General features: G+C 38.0%; 1 protein-coding gene across 1 annotated transcript in view; it reads left to right on the top strand.

Annotated features, from left to right (window-relative positions):
- ABCA13 (ATP binding cassette subfamily A member 13) overlaps positions 1-22,092 on the top strand; it is a 176,273-nt gene that overhangs the window by 1,935 nt on the left and 152,246 nt on the right. The window contains exons 3-11 of the mRNA XM_088534081.1: positions 1,970-2,093; positions 7,435-7,586; positions 8,399-8,427; positions 9,848-10,011; positions 13,584-13,708; positions 15,270-15,403; positions 18,179-18,343; positions 19,771-19,970; positions 21,871-21,998. Coding sequence (XP_088390207.1) covers positions 1,970-2,093; positions 7,435-7,586; positions 8,399-8,427; positions 9,848-10,011; positions 13,584-13,708; positions 15,270-15,403; positions 18,179-18,343; positions 19,771-19,970; positions 21,871-21,998 — 1,221 coding nt within the window. The remainder of the gene's footprint in view (positions 1-1,969; positions 2,094-7,434; positions 7,587-8,398; positions 8,428-9,847; positions 10,012-13,583; positions 13,709-15,269; positions 15,404-18,178; positions 18,344-19,770; positions 19,971-21,870; positions 21,999-22,092) is intronic.

Genomic DNA, 22,092 nt, shown 5'->3' with positions numbered 1-22,092 from the left:
TAGACTGTGGAATAAGGCAAATTATTTGGCTTCTAATTATGTTTATTTTTCTATGCATATTGACAACACATTGAATTTAGATGACTGACTGAGAGGCAAGTGATTATGCAGTAGATCTGCTCAGTGAGATAGGGTGAATCTTGCCCCTGCCTGCTTGCTTGGTATTTGGCATGAACACATGGCAAAAAATAAATGCTCTTATTTCCACTTACAATTCAAAAACTTGTAATGGCTTCCTCCACACTGTAAAGTTCATCTTGCTCTTATCTTGTCCAATGTCACATTTATTCAGAAAGCAAGGACTCATGATATCATGGTCTATTCCATTTTTTTGCCTAATAATCACTTCTGATATATTCATGTTTTATGTTATTACAGGGAATAGCACCTTTGGTTAATTTCCCTAATTCAGCAACTTCACAGAAAAAAAAAAAATGAAGTGCAGTACTAACAAAAGCCAGGAACAGAAGAGATGATAGAAGGGAGGTGGGGGACAGGGAGACAGAATCTGGATATATAACAGCACGAGAGCTTAAACTAAGCTCTTATTTAAGGCAAGCACGTATGTTTTGGGCCTCTTATTATGTGTGAATTAATTATACTTGCTGTACAAGAGCCTCTGGATTTATTATCTTGAAGAAGGCTCGGCATGTTTATAAAACAGTGATAGTACATTCTTGGTTTCAGTGCTTAGTTTTCTGTATAAATAGTTTGCTTTAGGAATGACTTGACTATTTCTCAACCTTCCTCTTTTTACCTAAATAATGAAAAGCTTGTCGATTTGGTACCTTTGCACATATACAAAGGGGAACACATTAATTTGTGTCACTTTGAAGTCACTGGAGGACAAACTAGCTTTAGCAACCAAGTTGATTGGAACAAATGGAGAGCCCTAGAAGGAGGCAATCTGTCAGAGTCTGAGTCCAATAGGGGTGTGTTTGGTTCAGTGGGAAGGGATCCAGTGCACGCCCTTGGGGAGCTTTTTCACAAAATGACTTTGTGTGCTAAATAAGGATAAAAATAATCTGCAATTGACACTAGTCATTCACAATTTGAAATTAATGATCTTATACATCAGGCACAGTTTCTAAGAACTGAAGGCTGGCTTGTCTAATGGTGCAACTTCTAATGGTACATGCCTCTTAAATATTGATATCTGAATCTAAATAAAAGTAGGATTTGTAGCTATTATTAAATGTAGCAATTTCTCCATTTCTGCATCTTTCCATTCTGAATATTCAGCAAAAATTCTAGCCCAGTTGTTAGTTTGGTGAACTATATTATGTTTATTTAAACTTGCCTTAATATTTTTCTTATTTCCCTCCGTTAATTTTGAAGTAATAGTTATAAAAAGGTCAGCTGAAGGAAGAGTGGGAATGGTCTTTAAACTATTTCTCAGTTTTGACTATTTAAAACAAAGAAATGAGCTGAAATGGGAGCCCTGTGACTAGTAATTATATTGTAATTACAGAGGTACTAGTAAGGAATAGTGTGTGGTCTTTTTTTTCCTTCTTGTTTTGAGGTTTATGTTCTCGTAAAACATGGAAAAGTTATTGTTTATCCAAACAATATGCAAACTGAAAGACCACTGAATATCAGTTTCTTCATCTTGTGAACACCTGGGAGAAAAGAGGAGAAATACTGCTTTTGTGAAGATTTCCAAATTCTAATCTAGGTCACTAGGCACGTTGGATAGACAGGCTAGCAAGCATGTGGTGATGTTGCAATGTTGCAAGTGTTGTAAAAATTGTCTTTCCAAAGACTGCTCTCTAATGCCCCACTGTTGTCATAGTCCAACACAATAGTTCTTCACTCTCTGTGCTGAATTAGTTGTTCCTAAATGAAGCACTTGCTCACTCACAGGTGAGCACTTGCTCACACTTGCTATGAGAAGGGCACACAGCATCCTTGTACAGGCTTTATAACTGGCAACGTAACTGGCTTTCATTCTACTACTGCTTGTTTTTAGGCTATTTGGAAGCTCGGGATTTGCCAAGTCGAGGCCTTTATCCTTTCGTGCGGACTCTTTTCTGTAATGTTGGTTCAAGATGTAGGAACACCAGTTATACAACACAGCAAAACAGACATTTACGGTAAGATATATAAACTTGACACAACTCAGCTATCCAGTGTGTGTCTTCCAATGTACAAGCGAAGTTGTTGTTGTCTGCTTGTCCAGGACAATGTTTACTACTACAGACTTAGAGTTTCTCTGCAACTGCCACATTCATAAAGATGCGTGATCTTGCCTCTGAATCTTTGCCTTGTTTTTCAATGTGTTAATGAGTACAAGAAGATCTTGAAGTTGCTTTTAAAGGGGCTAATATTTTAGCATTCTCAAAACCTTTTTATTTTCTTATAAAATAATAGTTTTTGTTCATACTGTTACATTTAAGTAGCATCTAGATCATTGCTTTAATAAGGTATAAACTATTTTGAAATTCTGCATGATTACTTACACTGCTTTGAATAAGCTCCTAGAATTACATCTTGTCTCAAAAGGAAAGCAGAAAAAAAATTTCCTGGAGGCAGTCTTAGACCTACTTAAGAGTCAAGGGACATTCAATATATTTCATTTTCTTTTTCCAATTGTAAATGAAATGCATTTATATATGTATATTTATAAACTCTACATAATGGCCACGTAACATTAGTAGCATATAGCCGAGGTCAGAAAAAAGGTTAAAAAGGTAACACAAAGTTCATTGTGAGGTCAGTCTTTTCCAGCAGGTCTATCAGTATAAATTAGATCAACCTAAGGGATGTTTTGACTTATGCTGGCTGCCAATAGCCTTAGGGATCCAAATTGTCAGCTTGAGATCGACCAAAACATAACTGAATCCTAGTAATGCTACTGTGTTGGCTGGAAAGAAGAGTTGACATAGGAACCGTAATAGCAATTATCTTTCCTCTGTGGATCTACTTTGGACCATAGCCAGTTATTTATATCACTTTATATGCATTAACAATGTTGCCTTTATTAAGGATAAAGGCACTTTATCCTCACACTTAATTATTTGTTTTCACAGTCTGTACCATGCTATCAGTTTGATATATATGTTATCTTCTACTCTTGGCAAAAGTTATGCTATGGCTTCTGTAGATCCTCCACCATAAAAATGTTAGACCATTCAAATAGCCAAAACTGTACAATTACAGCAGAATGCCATTTTTTTGGAAATGAGTTTTGCACATCACATCAAGATGCAAGTTTTCTGTGCACAAAGCTGTTAGGAAAACCACCGTCTGACTGAAAGACAAGAAGACTTTCAAAGAAATGCCATGATAAGCGTAGCTATATTGAGGTACTGATAGCTACTGATAATCCATAGCTACTGATGAGTATGTACCTGCACATCTGCTTATAATTTAAGAAAGTTTTTGCTTGTTTGTTTCCCTCTAGTTTGGAAGGGTTATAATACAATGTGCAGTGTGGTGGGAAAGATCCTGCCTCTCTACAAAAGACATGCAGTAAACTGTTGTCCTGTGCATGTGTTGGTGTCATGCCTCCAAGCTGTTCTGTGACAGGCTGAGTGGGAGCCAGCACAGCTGTGGCTTTGCTATTTTAGAGAGAAATTTTTAATGCAGGGCCAGGGGCCAGGTTGAATGAAGAGTTTGCTGTGAAGCTTACGAAAAATCTCCAGTCTAGATGGCATTATGCATCATAGTTCAGATCTTAGACGAGTTCTGAAAGAATCATCTTGAATACCTGGCTAATTTGTCCAGAATTTGTTTCTGGGTCATAGCTTTAGGAAATGCCAATAGCTTTTATATGCTCAAGCAATACAGAGACTTGTTCTTTTGTGGTGTTTTGTCATGGTCACAACTGATATGAATGTTTCAATAATTGTATAAAGAAAGAAGTGTACTCAAACTATTTCTGGAAAGGCATGAAGAGTTACTATTGAAATTATATAGATAGCGTCTCTTAAAACCATGGTTCTAATCACGTGTCCTCTTTTACAAGCTACTGGAATCTTCATTTTGTCATTTTATGGTTTTGCTCTCTATTGGTTCTAGCAACTGCTGCTGTTGATTTCTTTTAAACGAATCCTCATGTCCCTCTCCTGCCCCCTAAAGCAGAAGAGCCCTGTTGTACCACACTTGATATTTTGACTGGCAAACTGTCTGAAAATCACTTGTTTTAACTGTTCTTATAGCTGGTTTTGAAGTCTAGCTTCACATCTCTGCTGGCACAACAGTGATAGTTTTTTATAGCTCCACCTGTAGATTCACTATTAAGTTGCTTCCTTGCTTTCCTCAAAGCTCTCCCTAGAGCTCAAAGCTGCTGCACTCCAAGGCTTACCAGGTGTTTTCTTCAGTGTTTCTAGTCTTTCTACCCCTTTGCTCCTCCTTCGAACCGCTCACGGGAGGGGGAGCAGTTGGAGTCCCCTACCCCCTAACCTGGAGGCAGAGGACACGGGGTGACCTGCCGGCCTTCGCCCGTCCACGCAGCCATTGCCATAGACATGCGCATAGAGCATTGGGCAGCAGGACTTCAAGGAGCTGCTCGTTTTCTGAGCAGTTTTACAGGTAGTAAAGGGAAGCTTTACAGGTAGTGAGGGAACATTTTGAAAGTAAAGGATGAGATAGCTGTGGGGCTGGGGGTGTAGACTTAAGTTCTCACTTAAAAAGCTGCTGCTAAATAGGTTCTTTATCACCCGCTGATTGCTCCATAATCTCCTCCTGCCTCAAAACCCACCCTGTGAAAACTGGAGTACTTTAATTGCTTTCTGAATAGATTTGTGTGCTGATTTTTCTTGAGTTGAGTGCTGGCCACTTGTTCTTAAAAAGTTGATGGCTAGAATGTCCTCTGCAATTAGGTCCTGGGCTTCTTTTTCAACTGTCATTACTTATAAACCTTAGATTTCAGTCTCTGTGTTATTGGTATTGGAATTTATGTAGTATTTTAAAATACAACAGCTAAAGTGCACCTATTAATCGCTCTAAAAGCCTCCTCCTGAACAACAGAAGTCTGTCTTAAAACACTATTTAAAGGAAAAAAATGTGAGGAAATTGTGCTGCCTTTAATTCACCCAAATGTTACATTACTGGAAAGATTTATGTAAATCTTGCCGTCTGTCAGCCTAGCTGGGATCCAAATAACTGTGCTGAAGTAGTTGAGAACTTTGTTTTAAGATTAAATTTTCTCTTCATCCCTTGCTCCAAAGTTGCGGCATATGAATAAGAATCGGGGAGGAGGCAAAACATGCTGCTTCATGTGTCTATAATTTTGTAGCTTTTTTTTGAGAGAGAGTATTAGACCTATCTGATCCAGTGAAAAAGCAAATCTGTACATGACTTGTGACTCTGATTTTATCTTCCAGCTTAATCCATCATTAGGAGGAAAACACTTCAGTAATGTGGACTCCAAAAGATTAAAAAAAGGCCTAGATCGAATAAGAAATCAAAGTTAAATAGTTTTTACAATGTTATTTTCTCTTAATTTTAGCCTCTAAGGGAATAAAACTATTTTCAAGTTTTTTAAAAAGATGCAGTGTCCAAGTAAATGGTAGATGGTCTCAAACTGTTTTTCTTGACCCAATGATTCTTTGGGACCTTAGTAATTTTTCAATTTATGGAAGAACTAAGAGACTACAGCAATGTTATACATAGTCTTCTAACAGTAATGTTATGTTTTTGCTTTGCCTTTTAGATTTATATTTTGCTTCATTTGTTGTTCCTAGAGTCTCAACTCAATTCTTTCCTCCTCCCATTTTTGTGTATGACTTTTAGAACTCTGCCTTGTTTTTGGCTTATTGTATGTTGCTGGTTGTTTTCTCCTCCACACTCCCTCACCCAACCCGCCCCGGCTCTGTCCCTGTTCACCAAAGTGGCCCTAGGGTTTGTGTGACTTTGAGCTGAGTTACCGCTGCTACTGAAAGCTTCTATGATCTATGTCAAAAAAAAAAGTTTGTGGTTTGAAAATTGTACTTAGAGCATGAGAACTCTTGATGAGAACTGTGAAGAAGCACAACTCATCTTGCTGAGCTGCATTGCTTTTGAGGCGCTGTTTGTGGGATTTATTGTGGTGAGGGGTAGTTAATTAAGGTCATGGTAGTGTTGTCAGCAATTAGCTTGAAGAAATCAAACAGGGTAAATCAACTAGGGATAAGGCTGGAGGGTTTTTTTTTTTTTTTTGCACTTATGTACACATTTTTTGAATCTTGTCTCATCAGATTTGGGAACTGTAACAAAAAAATGTATATACGTCTGACAAAAAAGGAATGGAGTTCTTTTAAATTGAGATCATAAAACAACTAATTATGCATTCAAAAAAAAAGTGTTCTTGCTGCACAGAGTTTCATCATAAGATAACCTAGACTTTCTATAAGGCAAAATATAATTCAGTTGCAGACTAACATATTAGAGATGACTATTCCATTGTTTTTGATGCCTTGGGGTAGCCTAAGTAATATTGTTTCTTGGAGAAACATAAGCAATTCTGATTTCACTTTGAGGTAAGCACTGAATTATTGTTAGAGACAACATAATGTTATGAATTTAGTTGTAACTTTCTGAATTAAAATCAGGGAAAAGCTAGTAGCAATATTACTTGAGTTACTGAATGTACTTAAACCTTATACAAAAAAAAACAAGTAAAACCATATACAAACTGTATAGATTTTTTTTTCCAACAACAAAGATTTGCTATGTCTTTATCTGTTTCCAAGGGAACAAAGTGTCTATAAACCCAGGATGAGTCGTGTGTTTACTTATGCTATGCTAGTTTAATGTGGGAGTCAACATAAAGCAAAAGTACTTAACCACAGATGTTGTTCTCCTATCTTTCAAATAGTAGTGGATCTTAAGGGGCATGTTCCTGGGAATGGGCATACAGTGTATGTGCTGCTTTTTTATTAAGATGGCGGAGTTAGTAATGTAGTTTTTTTGCTCTTCAATAACCTAACTGAAGCACCAGCTTTCTTCAGGTCCTAGAGAGAGGAACTTATCCGTATTCTCTGTGCTGACATTGAGCGTATTTCCTGTTCTGGCTAACAGTTGTGTTGTATGTTGCCTTTCTTTAGATACAGTAGGGAAACTGGAACTTTATGGTGTTCAAGGCATGAAAGATCCATCTGCTGGATTCATGATAGACCTGGGAAAGACTTAAATATGTTCAGATATGGTAAAGACTTCTTGGATTGTGTCCTCCTTTGGCTGCTGCCAGAATAGGGTTATTTGGTATAGGTGAACTTCTCCAGCACATCAGTTCTCACTGTCCTTCTCCCTAAGATTTTACAACTCAGTAGTACATTTCACATCTGATGAACTGAATAAAATAAGAATTAGATAAATGCATCCTAGTTTATAGAAGAGGAGACAGAAGGAAAAAAACAAAAGGCTTGAAAGTGCTGCTGTGAGGTGATGCATATCTTTGAGCTATTTGTTTTCATGTCTTAATTCTTTTTTTCCTCTTTCTTTTGTGAAAAGTACTTCTGGCTTTCAAGGTGGTGAGAGGAGCTATATAGGACCTGATCTTGCTTTCATGAAAGACATACAAGAGCTTGCAAAAGGGTTTATTGAGACCACAGAGAAAGCCAAGGCTTTGGAAAAACTATGGGAAGAAGACTCAAGGTTTTCAGGTAAACTATGATCTTTCAGATGAATTCCTTTGTCAGATAGTGAAAACCACTGAACTTGGGAATAATTATCGTAAAAATCCTGTCCTCTCACCCCCTTGCAATTTTACCTAATCTAGGAAAAATGCGTTGTTATGTTCTGTGGCCATCATGAAATTCCCAGTGAAAGTCACCTTTCACAAATGGTTTCTTTGTTGGCTAAATCAGTGCTCAGTCTAATGTGCATTCAAATGTAACGGTCAAGATTTAGGAAGAAGGGTATGTTCTAGGGAATGACCTAGATTTCCCCCTTGTTGGAGTCTATGCTGTATTAAGAGTAAAGAGATGATAGAAAGCCACACCAGCTGATAACACCTGGTGACTATAGGCAAACAAATCAGTCTTTGTGTGGGAAGAGTGAAATAGAAGTACTGAGGTTTTCCCTCTGTCCCCCTGCATGCTGAGCAACTTCGTAGCAGGTGGACAGGCCTTGGGGACCCTCTCCTACTTGTCTTTCTGGCTGAGGGTTTAAGCAGATCTGGGCTTTGGTAAATCGGGCAGCTTCACGCTTTGCTGTCTGAGCCTGCTACGTTCTGGAAGTTGTGGTGATGATAATTCTCTTACTGATGAGTCAGTGATAAACCATTTCTTTAAAACAGTTTATTTGATAATAATGAAAACAATGGAAAGCACAGAAAATTAATGGGTCACTAGCTTTCTAGAGGTGTTACAAGCCTGATATGTCTGTTCTGTACTACTTGCTGTTGCTTATAAAATGATTTTTTCTGAAGTTAATGATGCCTCTCTGTAAAGGAAAAATATTTTGATTTTTACAGGGCTCCATAACAGCACCACTTTTCTCACTGTAAGTATTTTTACAGTTTATTTCTAAATTGCAGTTCTGGATTTTGAGGCAGCTTTATTATAATGGTTAGAAATATGTATTCTGTCAAGTTTTAGTAAAGTATCTTTTCAAAAAAGTACCCTTTTCAAGGGAAAAACATTGGAAATATGATTAAAAAAAACTGTTAAATTACTGATTTTAAAATAGTCTAGGCTGTTAGTTGCTTTAAAAAATGCTGAAAGGCTATTTATTAGGTTTATGAAAGTGCATCTGCCAGAGCTTGAATAGCCATATGAAATCATGTTATAAAATATCTTACAAGTTGCTTTTACCTTAATGTGTGCTTAATATTAAAAATCGAAAATATGGGGATGCTATTTGGAGGCGATTACTTAATAAATCGCAAAACTGAATTCTAAATATGACAAGCAAATTCAACTGGGCGTGACAGAAGGCAGATTCACAAATACAGCATGATTTTTTTCCAGAATATCTCTGACTGTATATGTGGGTTAGCTCTTTGTGAAATCCTGATAGATCAGTCTTTCACTCTCTCAATTACTTGGTAATCTTTGCAGGAAAGAAAAAGGCAACCGAATGGGCACATTAATTTGTCACTGTTGCTGTCACTTCTGTACCTTTCGCAAATCACTGGCTTCACTTTAAAAATACTTACAATAGATTTTCTACATAGTTGGGTGATGGCAACTGATACTTCATGAAACCCAGATTTCTGATTATAATTTTGAATTGGATAACATTTTAGTAGCATCAAAACTTTACATTGCTCATGTGAAATTTGATTGAGAAGACTTGTATCAATATGAAATTTCCTTTCTGGAATGGAATATAAAATAAAAACAATTGTGTTTATCAGCATGAAAGTGTTGAAAGTGGACTATCAGTTACAGAGCATTTACACACAAGCCTCTTTTGTTGTATAAGCCATGCTCTTGTTGCTGAATATTATCCAGAAAAGTCCTACAGAAATATTCAATTAGAGAAATAAGGCTTGTTCAATAAAGTTAAGCTAAATCCTGTATTTTGTGTATTTTGTGATGGTGTAGTCCTATAATACATCTTTTTTTACCTCAGGCAATTCCTCTTTAAAGAAGTCCCATCAATTAATCTTTGTTTTTTTTACTTACTATTTTTATTTCCCCAGGAAGAAAATGTAAGGAAGATGGGATGTCCCTGTCAGAATCCTAGTCTCTATTACCCACACTTAAAATCTGATTGGAGGGCTAAATACTTCTATGTTGGTTCTTAAAGGCAACTCTTCTTTAGAAAGTACAGCATGTCTTGTTATGCTTCTGATCATAAAGTGATAGCTTAGTGTTTCTTCCAGCTCTGTAACAGGCAGCTGCTGCTGTTGTGTGTGGTTTTATTTTCCTTCCCCTTTGAAGAATTGTCATGTTTTAAATATTTCCCTTACATAAAGGTGAATTTGAATGAAGCAGAGGAAATGATTTCCAGAATAGAAAATCTGTATAAGCAACCTCACTTTTGGGACCTTCTCCATTCACTCCCTCGGCTTAAATTGAGTAGCTTCTACACGAAAGATGCATTAGATGTGATAGCACAGTTTCTCAAGGGCATTGAAAAGTAAGTACGAGTACTTGCTGAATTTAAGGTGCTCTTTTATTGAAATCCATGATGTCCTTACAGCCTATTTAATAACAGAAACCTTCGTATCACTATAGGGATGGTGAGATTTTTCTTCTCTTGATTGTGTGCTACTTTCATAGAGATGTGGTAGGAGTTAAAGCCATTTCAGTTTTTCTGGAAATGTGTCTCTTATCTCTCTCCAGCTTAGTAGAGATTTCCTAGAAGTATGAGAAATATTTCATATTAGCAATGGCTCAAATGATCCCTATCTTATCATCAAGGTATCTTATAAGATAGCTTTAAGCTATCATGTACTTTGGGATTCCTCAGAAGACATGTAAGGAAATATTGATTTGGATTTTACATAGCTTAATGCATTTAGCTCTTCTTTTACATGAAGAAAATGAAGTCTTACTATCAAAATAGCTTTGGTTATTGCCTAGAAGTAGAGCAAACAGTAAAAAAAAAAAAAAAAAAAAAAAAAAAGTGGTGGTGGGGATTGTAGTTTGAGTATGAAAGGAGCTTTCTGCCTCAGGTAAAGGACAGCTGGATTCAGAGGAAGACATAGGATATCTATGGGAATTTTCAGGTGAAAGTCAGAAATATTTGCCAGCACTGTTAGGTAATAGATACAGCAGTAAACTAACAGGTGAGGCTGGAGTAGCCAGCTGAGTTTGCTGCTTTTGTAAGGCTGTGTGAAAATGTTGCAGTTTGAAAGCCGTAGTGGTGGTGGTGGTGGGAGGAAAGGAGATATCAAATCAGTATCGGATTCACAAACAGTCTGTGGACCGTACGTCCGATCGCCTTCTAGGAGCGAATCGAGTTCCCAAATAGAGTAATCACCTATAAGTTCGACTCTGGCAGTATTGGATTCACGAACAGCCTGTCAACTGTAGGTCCGATCGCCTCCCCCCAAAAAGTAGCCGAGTTCACAAACAGTATGATTTATTCAAATGCAACATTTACAAAGCAGGTTTCGGATGTCAGTACAGAAAATTCTCTACTAGAGCGTGGGGTTTTAGCTAGCTCTGATGTACAAATGTGCAATCATCACTCACCCCAGAAGATGGGAGAGGGCTCTCAGTATCGAGTCTCCTCAGGCGGCGTCCTGATGCAAGGGGAGGAAAGGGGGATCAGTGCATCAACTGATCCAGAATTTATTATGGATTCTTCCCTCTCACTTCCTAGTCTCCTCAGGCAGCGTCCCAGTGCGAGGGGAGGGAAGGGGGCTCAGCCTGTCGACTGACCAAGGAGTTATGATGGTTTCTTCCCCCCAGCTTTACATCCTTAGTTCACCTTTTATACTTTTCTTTACATTCAGGTGGAACTTGAGTCACTAGAGTCGTACTTAATATTGTTATTGATTGGTGAAAAAGTTTCTCGCTTTCATTTAAAGGTACCGTTAATTGAAAATCTAGAGCGCATGCTCAGTGAGGGGTGGTCGTACCTCGGAGGTGGGTAACTTTTGGGATGGAGGTGTGGTTTTCACATTATAATGAGCAAAGTTCAAGCAAAGTTCATCTGAAAGGAGTGATTTGACACCTTTGCTGGCTCAGCACCGGACATGTTATCGTATATCTCCCATTAGACAGCCACTGTGCGGCTTATCAGCAGCCCAGCACAGGGAGCGCAACGGAGTTTGGCCGCAGAGTCTTCACCCCGCTCCATCCTCCATTACTCCCCTTTGCAGCTGTGAGGAGCGCAGATTGTGTTGCCCAGGGAACTGTGGAGGAACTGAGTCCGTGTGCACTAGCCATCCTGGAAGTGGCAACTGTGTATCACCCTAAGCGAGCCTGGTAATTCCAAAACTTTGGTTAGGCCCTAGTTTTCCTCTCGGTTCCTGCTTTCAAACAATTCTTCAACAAACACTTCTTCCACAGGCTGGGCATGAGCTTCAGCAGCTCACCCTGCACTAATCCTGTGGGGTGGCAGGGTCCCAGGCACTGAGTGGGAAATGTCTGGGCTGAGTCTGTTGCTGCTTAGCATCTCACTCTTTTTCACATTTGAAGTGATATGAAGGATCTTTTGTTTGTGCTGTGTGAATTGTGCCAGCCTCTATTTCCTTCATGCCCTAGTAGCTTGTAACCTTATTCCAGTCTCTTTTATGACTCATTAATGTTCAAAGCTGTATTAGCCCTGTGAGGTGCTTAAACCTCAAAAGCAAAATTGCTTCTGAAACACAGAATTTATGAGATAAGACAGGACCTTGATCAGTGTTTCTTAGTGTTTTTCTTCAGCAGCAACACATAGTAATTTTTGGCTGATCTGCTCGATCATTAATCTGTTATAATCTTAACAATCATTTCTTTCCTGGCCTATAGCATGGACTGAGTGAGATGGGCCAAAGTCCTTGGCCAGCTGAGGCAGATGGAGACACTCAAGGGCATCTATGCACAGGGAGCCCAGCACATGCCTGTGGAGTTGACATGGATGTCTGCAGTTTTCCTTGTGACTTGTTGGATGGTTTGCACAAGGGCGGTTCCCTAAGAAATATAAGGCAAATGACCAAAAATGAGTAACACGCTAATCTATTTATAATATTTTGGTCTTCAATGGCAGAATTTGTCATCAGTTGTCCAATTTTAGGAAACAAGCCAGAACAAATGTCTGTCTCTTGACTGGCTCTGTACTTTTAACATGATTCTAGAAGCTATAGTTAGGTAAACTTTGTCAGCAGAAAGTATTCTGAATGTGTGATTCCTCCAGCTTCCTAGGCTGTGCCATCTTTGCTGTGACTTTCAAAGATACATAGCAGACTATAGCCTACTGTGAGGGGGGGAGAAAAAGGCTACAAAATGCAAAGCAAACCTAATAATTAAACAGCAAACAAACGAAACCCACACAAAACAACAACAAAAAACCCTATTTGCTTTGTGTGTGTTTTTTCATGTCCCCTCTTTATGGGGTGCCCTGTCCACTCTTGGGTGAGATGCTTCAACCTCCCTTCTCCACAATTTATTTCACAGTTGTTGGAAATAATTTTTAAGACAATTGACAATGCCTTCTAATCAAATTAGAGTGTTATTTGCATAAGAGCAAAGGAGTAAACTATAGGAAATAAATTTGCAGGAAACTTCTAAAATTATCTACAGATACATTAACAAGGAACTTTGCTCCCCTAGATGAGATGAGCAAAACTGAGATTTGCAAGAAATTCAGATATCTTTTTTATCGGTGTTTTATATAATGTGTTTTGTGTGTGTGTTCTGCTGCTGTACTTTTTTTCTCTCCTGCAGATTGGAGGATAAAATAAGCATTCTGTATCCATCTCATCTTGCTCAGGGATGACTGGGAGAATCCTGATGCTCTTCATTTTTTTTTTTTTTTTTTTTTTTTGCTTGTGAATGTTGATTTCTTTAATCAAAATTGGATGAAACTATAAATGTAAAACCTCAACTTGCATTTTACCATAAAAATGTAATTTGGCAAAACTCTATTTTTTAACACTCTGTATTTTCATATGTAGTCACTTGAGCTTCATCTTTCTCAAATCCCTTTCAGTTCTTCTAAGACTATGCAGATCTTCTGTTTGTTTCTTTTTTAACTTTTTTTTTTTTTAAAACTTTCAGTACTTTTGCTCCCTTGGAAGATTTAGCTGGCATGCCTTTGGGACAGAGTTTCTATGAAATAGTGAAGAGAGTACTGAATTTAACGGCTGTGTTGGTGCACTTTTTGCAGGACAGGGACTTGGAAGGTAAGGAGTTTGCTTCTAATTTTCTTTTAAGTGTGATAGGAACTCTTTTTGAGCATGATGGCAATAGCTGTCTGAGTTCCAGCTAACTCGATAATCTAAAAGGTTTAAGAATTGAAATGTGTTGCTGTAGTGCTTACCTGTTTCTCTACTGGTCTGCTTTTGTGTCTGAATAACTAAATCAGACGATAGCAGTGTTTTAATAGAACAGCATTGTAATGGTTTAATACATCACATTTACAAGGATCTCTCAGCAGTGAGTTTGGGATTTTTCTTTGTAGTGATTTAGGCTGGCCCTTACATTTGAAAGAATTATCTCTCGTGTTGGTATGTGTGGTGGTGTCCTGTGGCTTTTGTGCTTTGACCTTCTTAAGTTGCCAAAAATTCTATCTTCAGCTGTAGGGCTACTTTTATCCCCATCTGCTGCTTGAGTTTGGGAGATAATTCAACTGAAGAATGTAGGCTGCAGCCAAGACAGACCTTTGAGATAAGGGCAGGAACAAATCTTATTGCAAACTGTAGATGAACAGTTGGATTCTAGGTGCAACCATCTGCTCTTGAAAAGACACCCCAACAATTGTATATGGTCCACGTCCCACTTCAGACATCAAAAAATGGGACTGAAGTGATGCAAAGGTGATATGCTGGAGCCCTGCATGAAAAGTGTGCTCTAATTCCCAGGGTCTGGGCTCACATCATTATTTGTTCTTGTGTCTTAAATATTAATTGATAATGAAAACAGAAATGAATAACAGGGTTCTTGTAGGTGGTTTTTAGGTCAGTCTGACATTTTACATTTGTGGCTACCCTCAAAGCTGTAACAAATGTGCAGACTGATCTGTGTAGAACTGAGTCTAGCTAGTCCTTTGAGAAGTCAACCCAAAGCAGACAGGATATTTTGGCAGCTTTCACAAGTTTGAGGAAGTACTGGCTTTGTGAATGAAAAGGTAGACTAGAAACTCCCAGTAAGTACTGGCAAGGTGGGGAAGCTGCAGCCTCTTTGGATATATTCTGTTTGTGAAAAGTTGTGTTTGTGCTGCCATTTATGTTAGATTAAAAGGCCAAAATAACTGTAGATGTGCAATGTAATTGTATAAAACAAATGTTCAGATACTTGGATGGCTTAGGCTTAAATATAGAGAATGCACAAAGTTTTAAGCTAGGAGTAGTGCTTTTGTAGTGCAATTAATAGGTGCAGTGACCATGAAGTAGGCAGATCTGATGATGTTATATGTCTAGTTCTTACTAAGGTGATAACTTATTTCCAGCCTGGATGTGCATGTTTGCATGTCTACATGTTGAAGTTAACACACAATTTAGAATGGCATGCTGATGAGTCTGCTGGCAGTTGCTACACAGGGGCATCTCATCATGCTGACATCTGGCTGAATGCCATCACATTAGCTCGCCTCACCATACTACTAGTGAGATCATGAGTTTTATTATCTTGAAACCGGTGTTTAGGTGCATGCACTTAAGGTGAAAGCTTAGTGCTTGGATCCCATGAAATACAAATAAAGAACAGGAACAAAAAGAAAGGATAAAATACATGTTTTTCTTCTAGGTTTCCAATACAATATTTCTCTGGGAGATGTGTTGTGGGATCCACATGTTGTCGGAGTGGAACTTAAATCCAGGTTTGATTTAGATGATCTCCACATTGAGAAGCTTCTAAGTTATGCCTCTCAGCTACCTGAGGTAAGACATTTAAATTGCAGTTCTACTTTCACCTTCTTGTTTTTATTGGCAACTGGAAGGGTTCCTTCATGCCTTAAGCTATAATATCCTATGAGGGCAAACAAAAGCAGTATTGCATTTGCTGTAACATAAGCAACTTGAGTGAATGTTGCCAGCCTTGCTTTGAAAACTAAACTCCGTCTTTGATCAGCAAGCATTTGTGCTGTAATTCATGATTAGCTAATGGGAGAATATAATTAATCACTTGAAATCATCTATAAATGAACAATGGTATTTTTCATGTTGGGAAACAAATCATGCTATTTAATAATAATCATGTTAGCAGGTTAAGTTGTCCCTCTAAATTATGTCCCTTTGCATAAGTTGAAGATACAATTAGAAGGACTGCCTTTGTTAGTTGGTCCTTTCAGTATATATTTGTGTCTTGACAAGTCACCCATTTTGAATTAAATAGGTTGCAAAAATTAAAAGTACAGGTATATTAAAAAAAAATCTGACTTTTTTGAGGGGAGTGGGGAACATAAATGATAGGATGCAAAGTAAGGAAGCAGCTACAAGTCTGCTAAATAGGCCAGGTTTGTTTATTTTTAGGTTCAGCTGCGTATTCTGCACATGAAGATGCTTATAGACTTTTTTTTTTTTCCTTGCATTAATGAGTTTATGCCTCCCTGGAGACAGTAGTGAAAGGCAAACATTGCTGCTATATGAGACTGAGTATGACAAAGTACTGAGTAATGAACTCAGGAGAGGAGATTGACTTTTTGGTCTAACAAGTTTTAAAAGTAATTTCAGCATTTGAAGCTACCTGAACTCATTTAGCACTTTTTCATGTCTTAGAGATTTACTGAGTGCCTAAAACTCAGGCAAAAAAAAAAAAAAAAAAAGTGTGACCCAATTCAGTTAATTTAATCATTTGTGATTTGACTCTCAGAATGTTAAGTTCCTGAAATGATATGGGTTCTCAGTAACAAAAACTACTTTCTCTGGACACAAAAGAATCTTTGCTAAAGAAAAATTATTGTAAAATAAATCCCAGGAAGACCTCCAGCCAGCTTATATTTATTAGACATTGCTATCAACACTACATGCTTCAGGTATCGTATTCTGCTTGGCAAACACTTCAAATATAGTTGCTGCTTGTCTTCAAGGGGAAGAAAATAATGTCTCTAAATTAAACCTTGTGTAATGAATTTGAGTAGGTTTTCTATCCTCTGACATGACTGGAACCTGGCAATTGGTAGCACTGGAGTTCTAAGAAGCACTTTATTTCATTGGGTAGATGGAATTCAGTGGGGTTCACATTTATATTTGAAAACAGACACGTGCTCAGGAGTTTTGTCAAGCTGTTACAGTTCACTATTTACCCATATACTGCAGTAAGGAGATCTGAATTTCTTTACTTTTATCATTAGCTAAAAAAGCATAAGTTATTCTGATCTCTCACCTTTCTTTCTCCATTTTCCTCACTCCCACCACACAGAAATCAGTACTGCCAAAATAGGGAGCTTCTTGGGTAGTGAGCTCTATCTTAGGTACTGAGACAGTGCGACGTTGTATTTGCTGTTTGTCCTTACCATTCAGATAACTTTTTAAAACATGTTAAAATATGGAAGAAGTGAAGGCAAGGTCCAATTATGTTTCTTGTTTGGGCATTTTAATTAAACTTGGCTCTTACATCAAGAGTCCTTCCTTTTAGCGTGCAGTCTGAAGATGAATGTACTTGAGTGATGATGAGCCAATGAGGCTATTCAAATTTTGAAGAAAATCTCTCTCCAGTGAGCTTTTTTCCTCTTCCTTCATGCAAGAATGGACTGCATGATTGTCTGGGTTGACCAGCAGAATACTTGAAGCATCTCTTGAAATTCTACTGAAGTCCACAGTTTGTTTTTTAAATAGCCCGTGCTTGCATTCATCAGAAGTGTTTTCTCTTTGCCAGGTATAGTCTAGAGTCATAATTCAGAGGCTGTCATTATAAAAATAGTTTTGAGATATGTAAGCGGGTGTATTTTGAACAGTCTTGTAATGAAATTATCTCTGACCAAAGTGATTAACTGAATTGATACTTGCTTGGTAGGTGTGGCTCACTCTAATGCCAGGCAAGTCGCTTGTTAGTTGCTTATAGATGACGTTAATAACTCCATGTTGTACGCTTGTGTTGGAGCTCTCAAGACTCTCAAATAATGTGAAAGGGAATAGGGAAGCCTGGGCAGTGTCTGCCTTGAGCACTGTTGGATAGATGCTTGAATTTTATGTCCAATTCCTCAGCTGTTTTTCTGTCAAAACATCTGTAAAAGTTCCAAGCAATTTTCTGGCACAGTTGAAGAGCTAGAAGAGCAAGTACCTCAAAGACTTCATTAAGGAGAACTAAGATGTACTAAATGATTTTTTTTTTGGTAAGTTTTACCAAATGTAGTTATCTTTAATTAAACCTGTATCATGGGAAAAAAAAATAACAGTAAGTTCAGTGGTCAGCTTGTGAGAAAAAAAATCTGGCCTTTTGGCCTATTTGTGTATAGGCAGAAAACCTATACACGTTTAGTTGAAAGCCAGTCTGCTGTATGTTCATATCAATGTTTGATTTGATTCATGCTCTCATGGGGCACCTGCATGGAGAATAATTAGAAACAGGTATTGCAGACTGTTTTGCAATAAATGAGCTTTGTTCTCACTAAAACAGGCTATGTGGTGTTCCTTTAAACCAGACAAGTAAGTTGATAGGAGAGAGGATATTTGGTAGCTCTCTGACGTGCTCATCTTATTTGTTGTGTCTGTCAGATTCCCACAGAAGAGACACTAGAGCAGTTTGTGTGCTCTGCCCTGTCCAGTGTGCCAGGGAATGAATCAAATGGAAAGCATAATGATGAAGACTGCACTTCTGCATGGCACGAGGCCAAACTCTATCTTGTCAACACTGTCAGCAAGCTGAAACTCTATTCACAGGTATATTTCAATAAGTCAAAAGATCAAATCCATATTTCTTGCAGATAGACTGTCAACAGCGACTTAATGAAAAGGTCCGAGTGTGCTACTAAATACTACTGTCATGATACTTTTCAATTTGCATCAAACTAATCCTTTTTAGTAAGGAATCATTACAATGGGAGAATAATCTATTGCCCTGTGTCTGCTTAATCAGATTTTCTCATTAACTCAAATGAACGACTGAAACCTAATAGGGACTCTCGAATAAAGTCTACTGCACTGTAGAGGCCTGAAAGAAGGAGGCCTATTTATTGCCTCTCTTGAATTTTGGGCAAAACTATAAGCCGTTTACAGGTCTGTAGTGATACAACATATAATTTATATATTTTCTTATCCACCCTCTACTTTCTCTTGTGATAGTGGCTAAAGGATGTTGAGATGGATAACAGTAAATCTCAGTGTAGCATCTTAAAATTCTGGTCTAGCAAACAGTATCTGGTCTGTATTAGGATCACCCACATGTAGCTGTACAGAGATGAGGATAAGCCAATTCAGGTATTCCTTAAAATACTTATCTAGCTGCCTTAATGATGGTGTCTTTTCACTGAAGCTTGTTTTCTTTGCATGAAAAGAGAAATACTAGTGGTATATAAGCCTGCTTAGGGGACGTTTGAAATACGATGCAAAGTATGTACAGCTGAGCTTATCAGGTATTTCCTCAGAAATATAGACTTTAGTTTTTGTCTTGATAAAGGTTTATTAGAGTTATCTGATGACTTGAAATCATTATTTAATGTGGCTGTCAAAATTAGTTCTTATTCTTGTTACAGGAAAATGCAGTAATCTTGGGTATGGCAGGTGCTAATATCCTTAGAGCACTTGAAGTGGCCATTCTAAGTTGCTGGCCCCTGGGAATTCCCTTGATGAACAGGACATCTCTCCTAGTGCAAAATCTGTTACAACTACTTGGCACTTAGAAAGCATAATGGTGGAGGAAAGGAGCTCAGACAGCAGTTTTGGTCATGTACTTGATGGGAGCATGTTGTCTCCTCCATTTTTTGGCCTGTCTCATGGGACCCAAGTGCGTTGACATCTTCTGCCTTCCAAGTTCTGGCTTCCAAGTTCTGGTGTTGGCAGTGGAAGCAGAAGCCTTGGAAGGGGGAAGGCAAGACTGAGTAGTTGCCCCAGGAGGCCTGTCTTTGGCTGCAGTCTTAGGCCAACTTTTTACCATCCCTGGGTTTCTAGACAGAGCACAGCATTGCACAGGGGTTAAGTCTGCTGCATGATGAAACATTATATTGCTGACTTGCAGGTCAGTCCAAACTGTTGCAGGTTAACTTGTAGGGCACCAGTTGCTTCAGAGACTGGTATATTTCTATGTATTGGCTAAACAAGTAGTCTTTGTTTCTCTACAGATCTTTTCTGTTTTCCTTTCCATCTGCTAGGTATATCATCAATGGTTCACCAGTAGCCAGCTTCAAAAGCTTCTTTCTGAACTTGAAGGAATGATAGCTGACTTACTGTCCCAGTTTTTAGATGAAAGTGAAGCCTGGAAAATTGTTTCAGGGATAAGTACCCTGATGCTGCAATGGAATGAGAAATCAGAAGCCCATTTCTCAGAAGGGCATACTGCATCTCATGATCTGTAAGTTATGCTTACCTTATTTCTGCAACTTATGTTATGCAGTTTCTCTCAACTCGAATATTTGCTTTCGTGTGCCATTTATTTATTTCTGTCTGGTTTTAAATTATTCTGTAATTTGAAACTTCATGTTCTGTCAAATAGCTGTTTTAATACATGTACATCCTGGAAAAGATGTTTAAATATGTGTTTCAGAGTAAATGAGCCTATTTAGAAGTTCGGCAGAGAATCTGGGCACATCATTAGGACTCATAGGAATTGGCAATTGTGTACAGGTGTATTTTGATGAACTTGGGTCTGAATTTTCTACCATGTCCTGTAAAGTCTAATTCTTATAAGTAGCTGCTGTGAATCAGTAATGCTTCTCATACATGTGCTATAGAATCAGTCTATTTCTGCACAGCAAGTCCTATGCACCTAAAATATATGGGACTTTTGAGTTATATACATATTAATTTGTGCAGATCCTGAGCAGGAGCCTACTATGGAGATCAGAATTACATACATATATATATATATAGGATTAAAATGTATGTAGTTTCTAACTGTGTTTGGGGCACAATAACATAATAAAGCACACCATCATAAGTCTCACAAGCGATGAGGAAGAAACATAATTTCTGTCAACCTGACCCTTTGTGTGTTTTATTTGTAATGCTTTTGTGCTTTTCTTGGAGTTTATCAATTAGTGGAAATGTAAGGAGTTTGTAGGAAAGCAGGGCTGTAAGTTCTGCATCTAGGCAGAATGATTTGATCTTTTGTTGAATATGCCTAAATCTTTTTGGTGCAGTAGAACTGTCCATTTGACAGTTGGTTACTCATCTAGAAGTTAGTTTTGTTACAACTTTGGAGACTTGTTTGATTCCTGTCTTAATGCATGACATTTTACTTAATGACAATTGTTCTCAGGTGTTCGGGCAAAAATAAAGTGGCTAGGACCCCATTTTTGGGAGGATACTGAATGTGACTTACGTTTGTAGATATATAAAAGTAGTAAGCACTCCTGCTTTTAAGTGTACTCCTTACACTTACTAAGCACTCGTAAGTGCTGATATTACTCTCACAGAAGTCCTGGGTAAAGCAGAGGCCAGAACCGTTTTCTTCTAAACTCTGATTAGGATGACTAGCATCGCTTGAGAGAGATGGTGGCCTCTATTTGGGTGTAGCTCATAGTAGCCCTCGTTGTTCACATCTAAAAACCGTCCTTTGTTGTAGGAGGTATAATGCATTCTTTATAAACCAGCTTCTGAGGACAATCCTGAAAGATAATACTGTACAGCACATCCCTGCTTTAACTGTACCTCAAAAAAGCAAAAAAATCTTCCCAAAGATGGTGAATGTATATGGGATTCTAATCAGATGTGCAAGTCCTGGGCTTAAACTTTATCCTGTTGAGGATCATCTGCTTTTTTTTATCTCCCTCTCCCAGATTGAGTCTTCAGAGACTTTTCATTTGATAGAAAATGAACTCCTCTTTTTTTTTTTAAGAATTTCTCCATCTTTTGTTTCTAAAGGAGGAAAGGAGTGTATTGTAAATAATTTTTCCATGAAAATAAATTGTAATTCTCATCTGGGAGATCGGACAATGAATGCTTAGTCAGAAGAATCTTACTTTGCTTTGTTTGTATCTTTCCAAATTTTTTGTCAAATCCATCATCTATTCTCAACAGAGAGAATGTGGTCAAATTGCTTAAAAACTTAGTAATATGTTTTGGAATTGTGTCTTAAAAAAAAAAAAAAAAAAGAAAAGTCGCTTACATCACTGTTGCCATAACAAACTGCAAGGTGGATGATATTGTGACTGCACCTCCAAGAGTAGCATAGCTCTTTCACAACCTTACCATCTTGTTGACAGCACACTGCGTATTCCTTTCCTGTGATCTGCTTCTCTTTTTGTCTGCAGAATCCGGTATCTGGCGAGAATGCAGGCTGTGCTTCGGGATGTGCCTCAGTGGCCCCTTGCAAAGAGATTGCTTCTCATAGATGGAGCTATAAGGAATGTAGTAATACACAACTTACACTTCACTGAAGGTAAGCTGCATGGTTGGTACTTGTCACTAATACTCAGCTGACTGCCACAGGATAATGAAGGCAATGATAATATCTACGTTCAGAGCAGTTGTCA

This window comes from Tinamus guttatus, unplaced genomic scaffold, assembly GCF_059628265.1.
Source record: "Tinamus guttatus ecotype Peru unplaced genomic scaffold, ASM5962826v1 Tinamus_guttatus_pri_ptg000535l, whole genome shotgun sequence".
In the NCBI taxonomy this organism is placed as follows: Eukaryota; Metazoa; Chordata; class Aves; order Tinamiformes; family Tinamidae; genus Tinamus; species Tinamus guttatus.
Note: the sequence above shows the minus strand (reverse complement) of the source record. Positions and strands in the feature narration are given on the sequence as shown.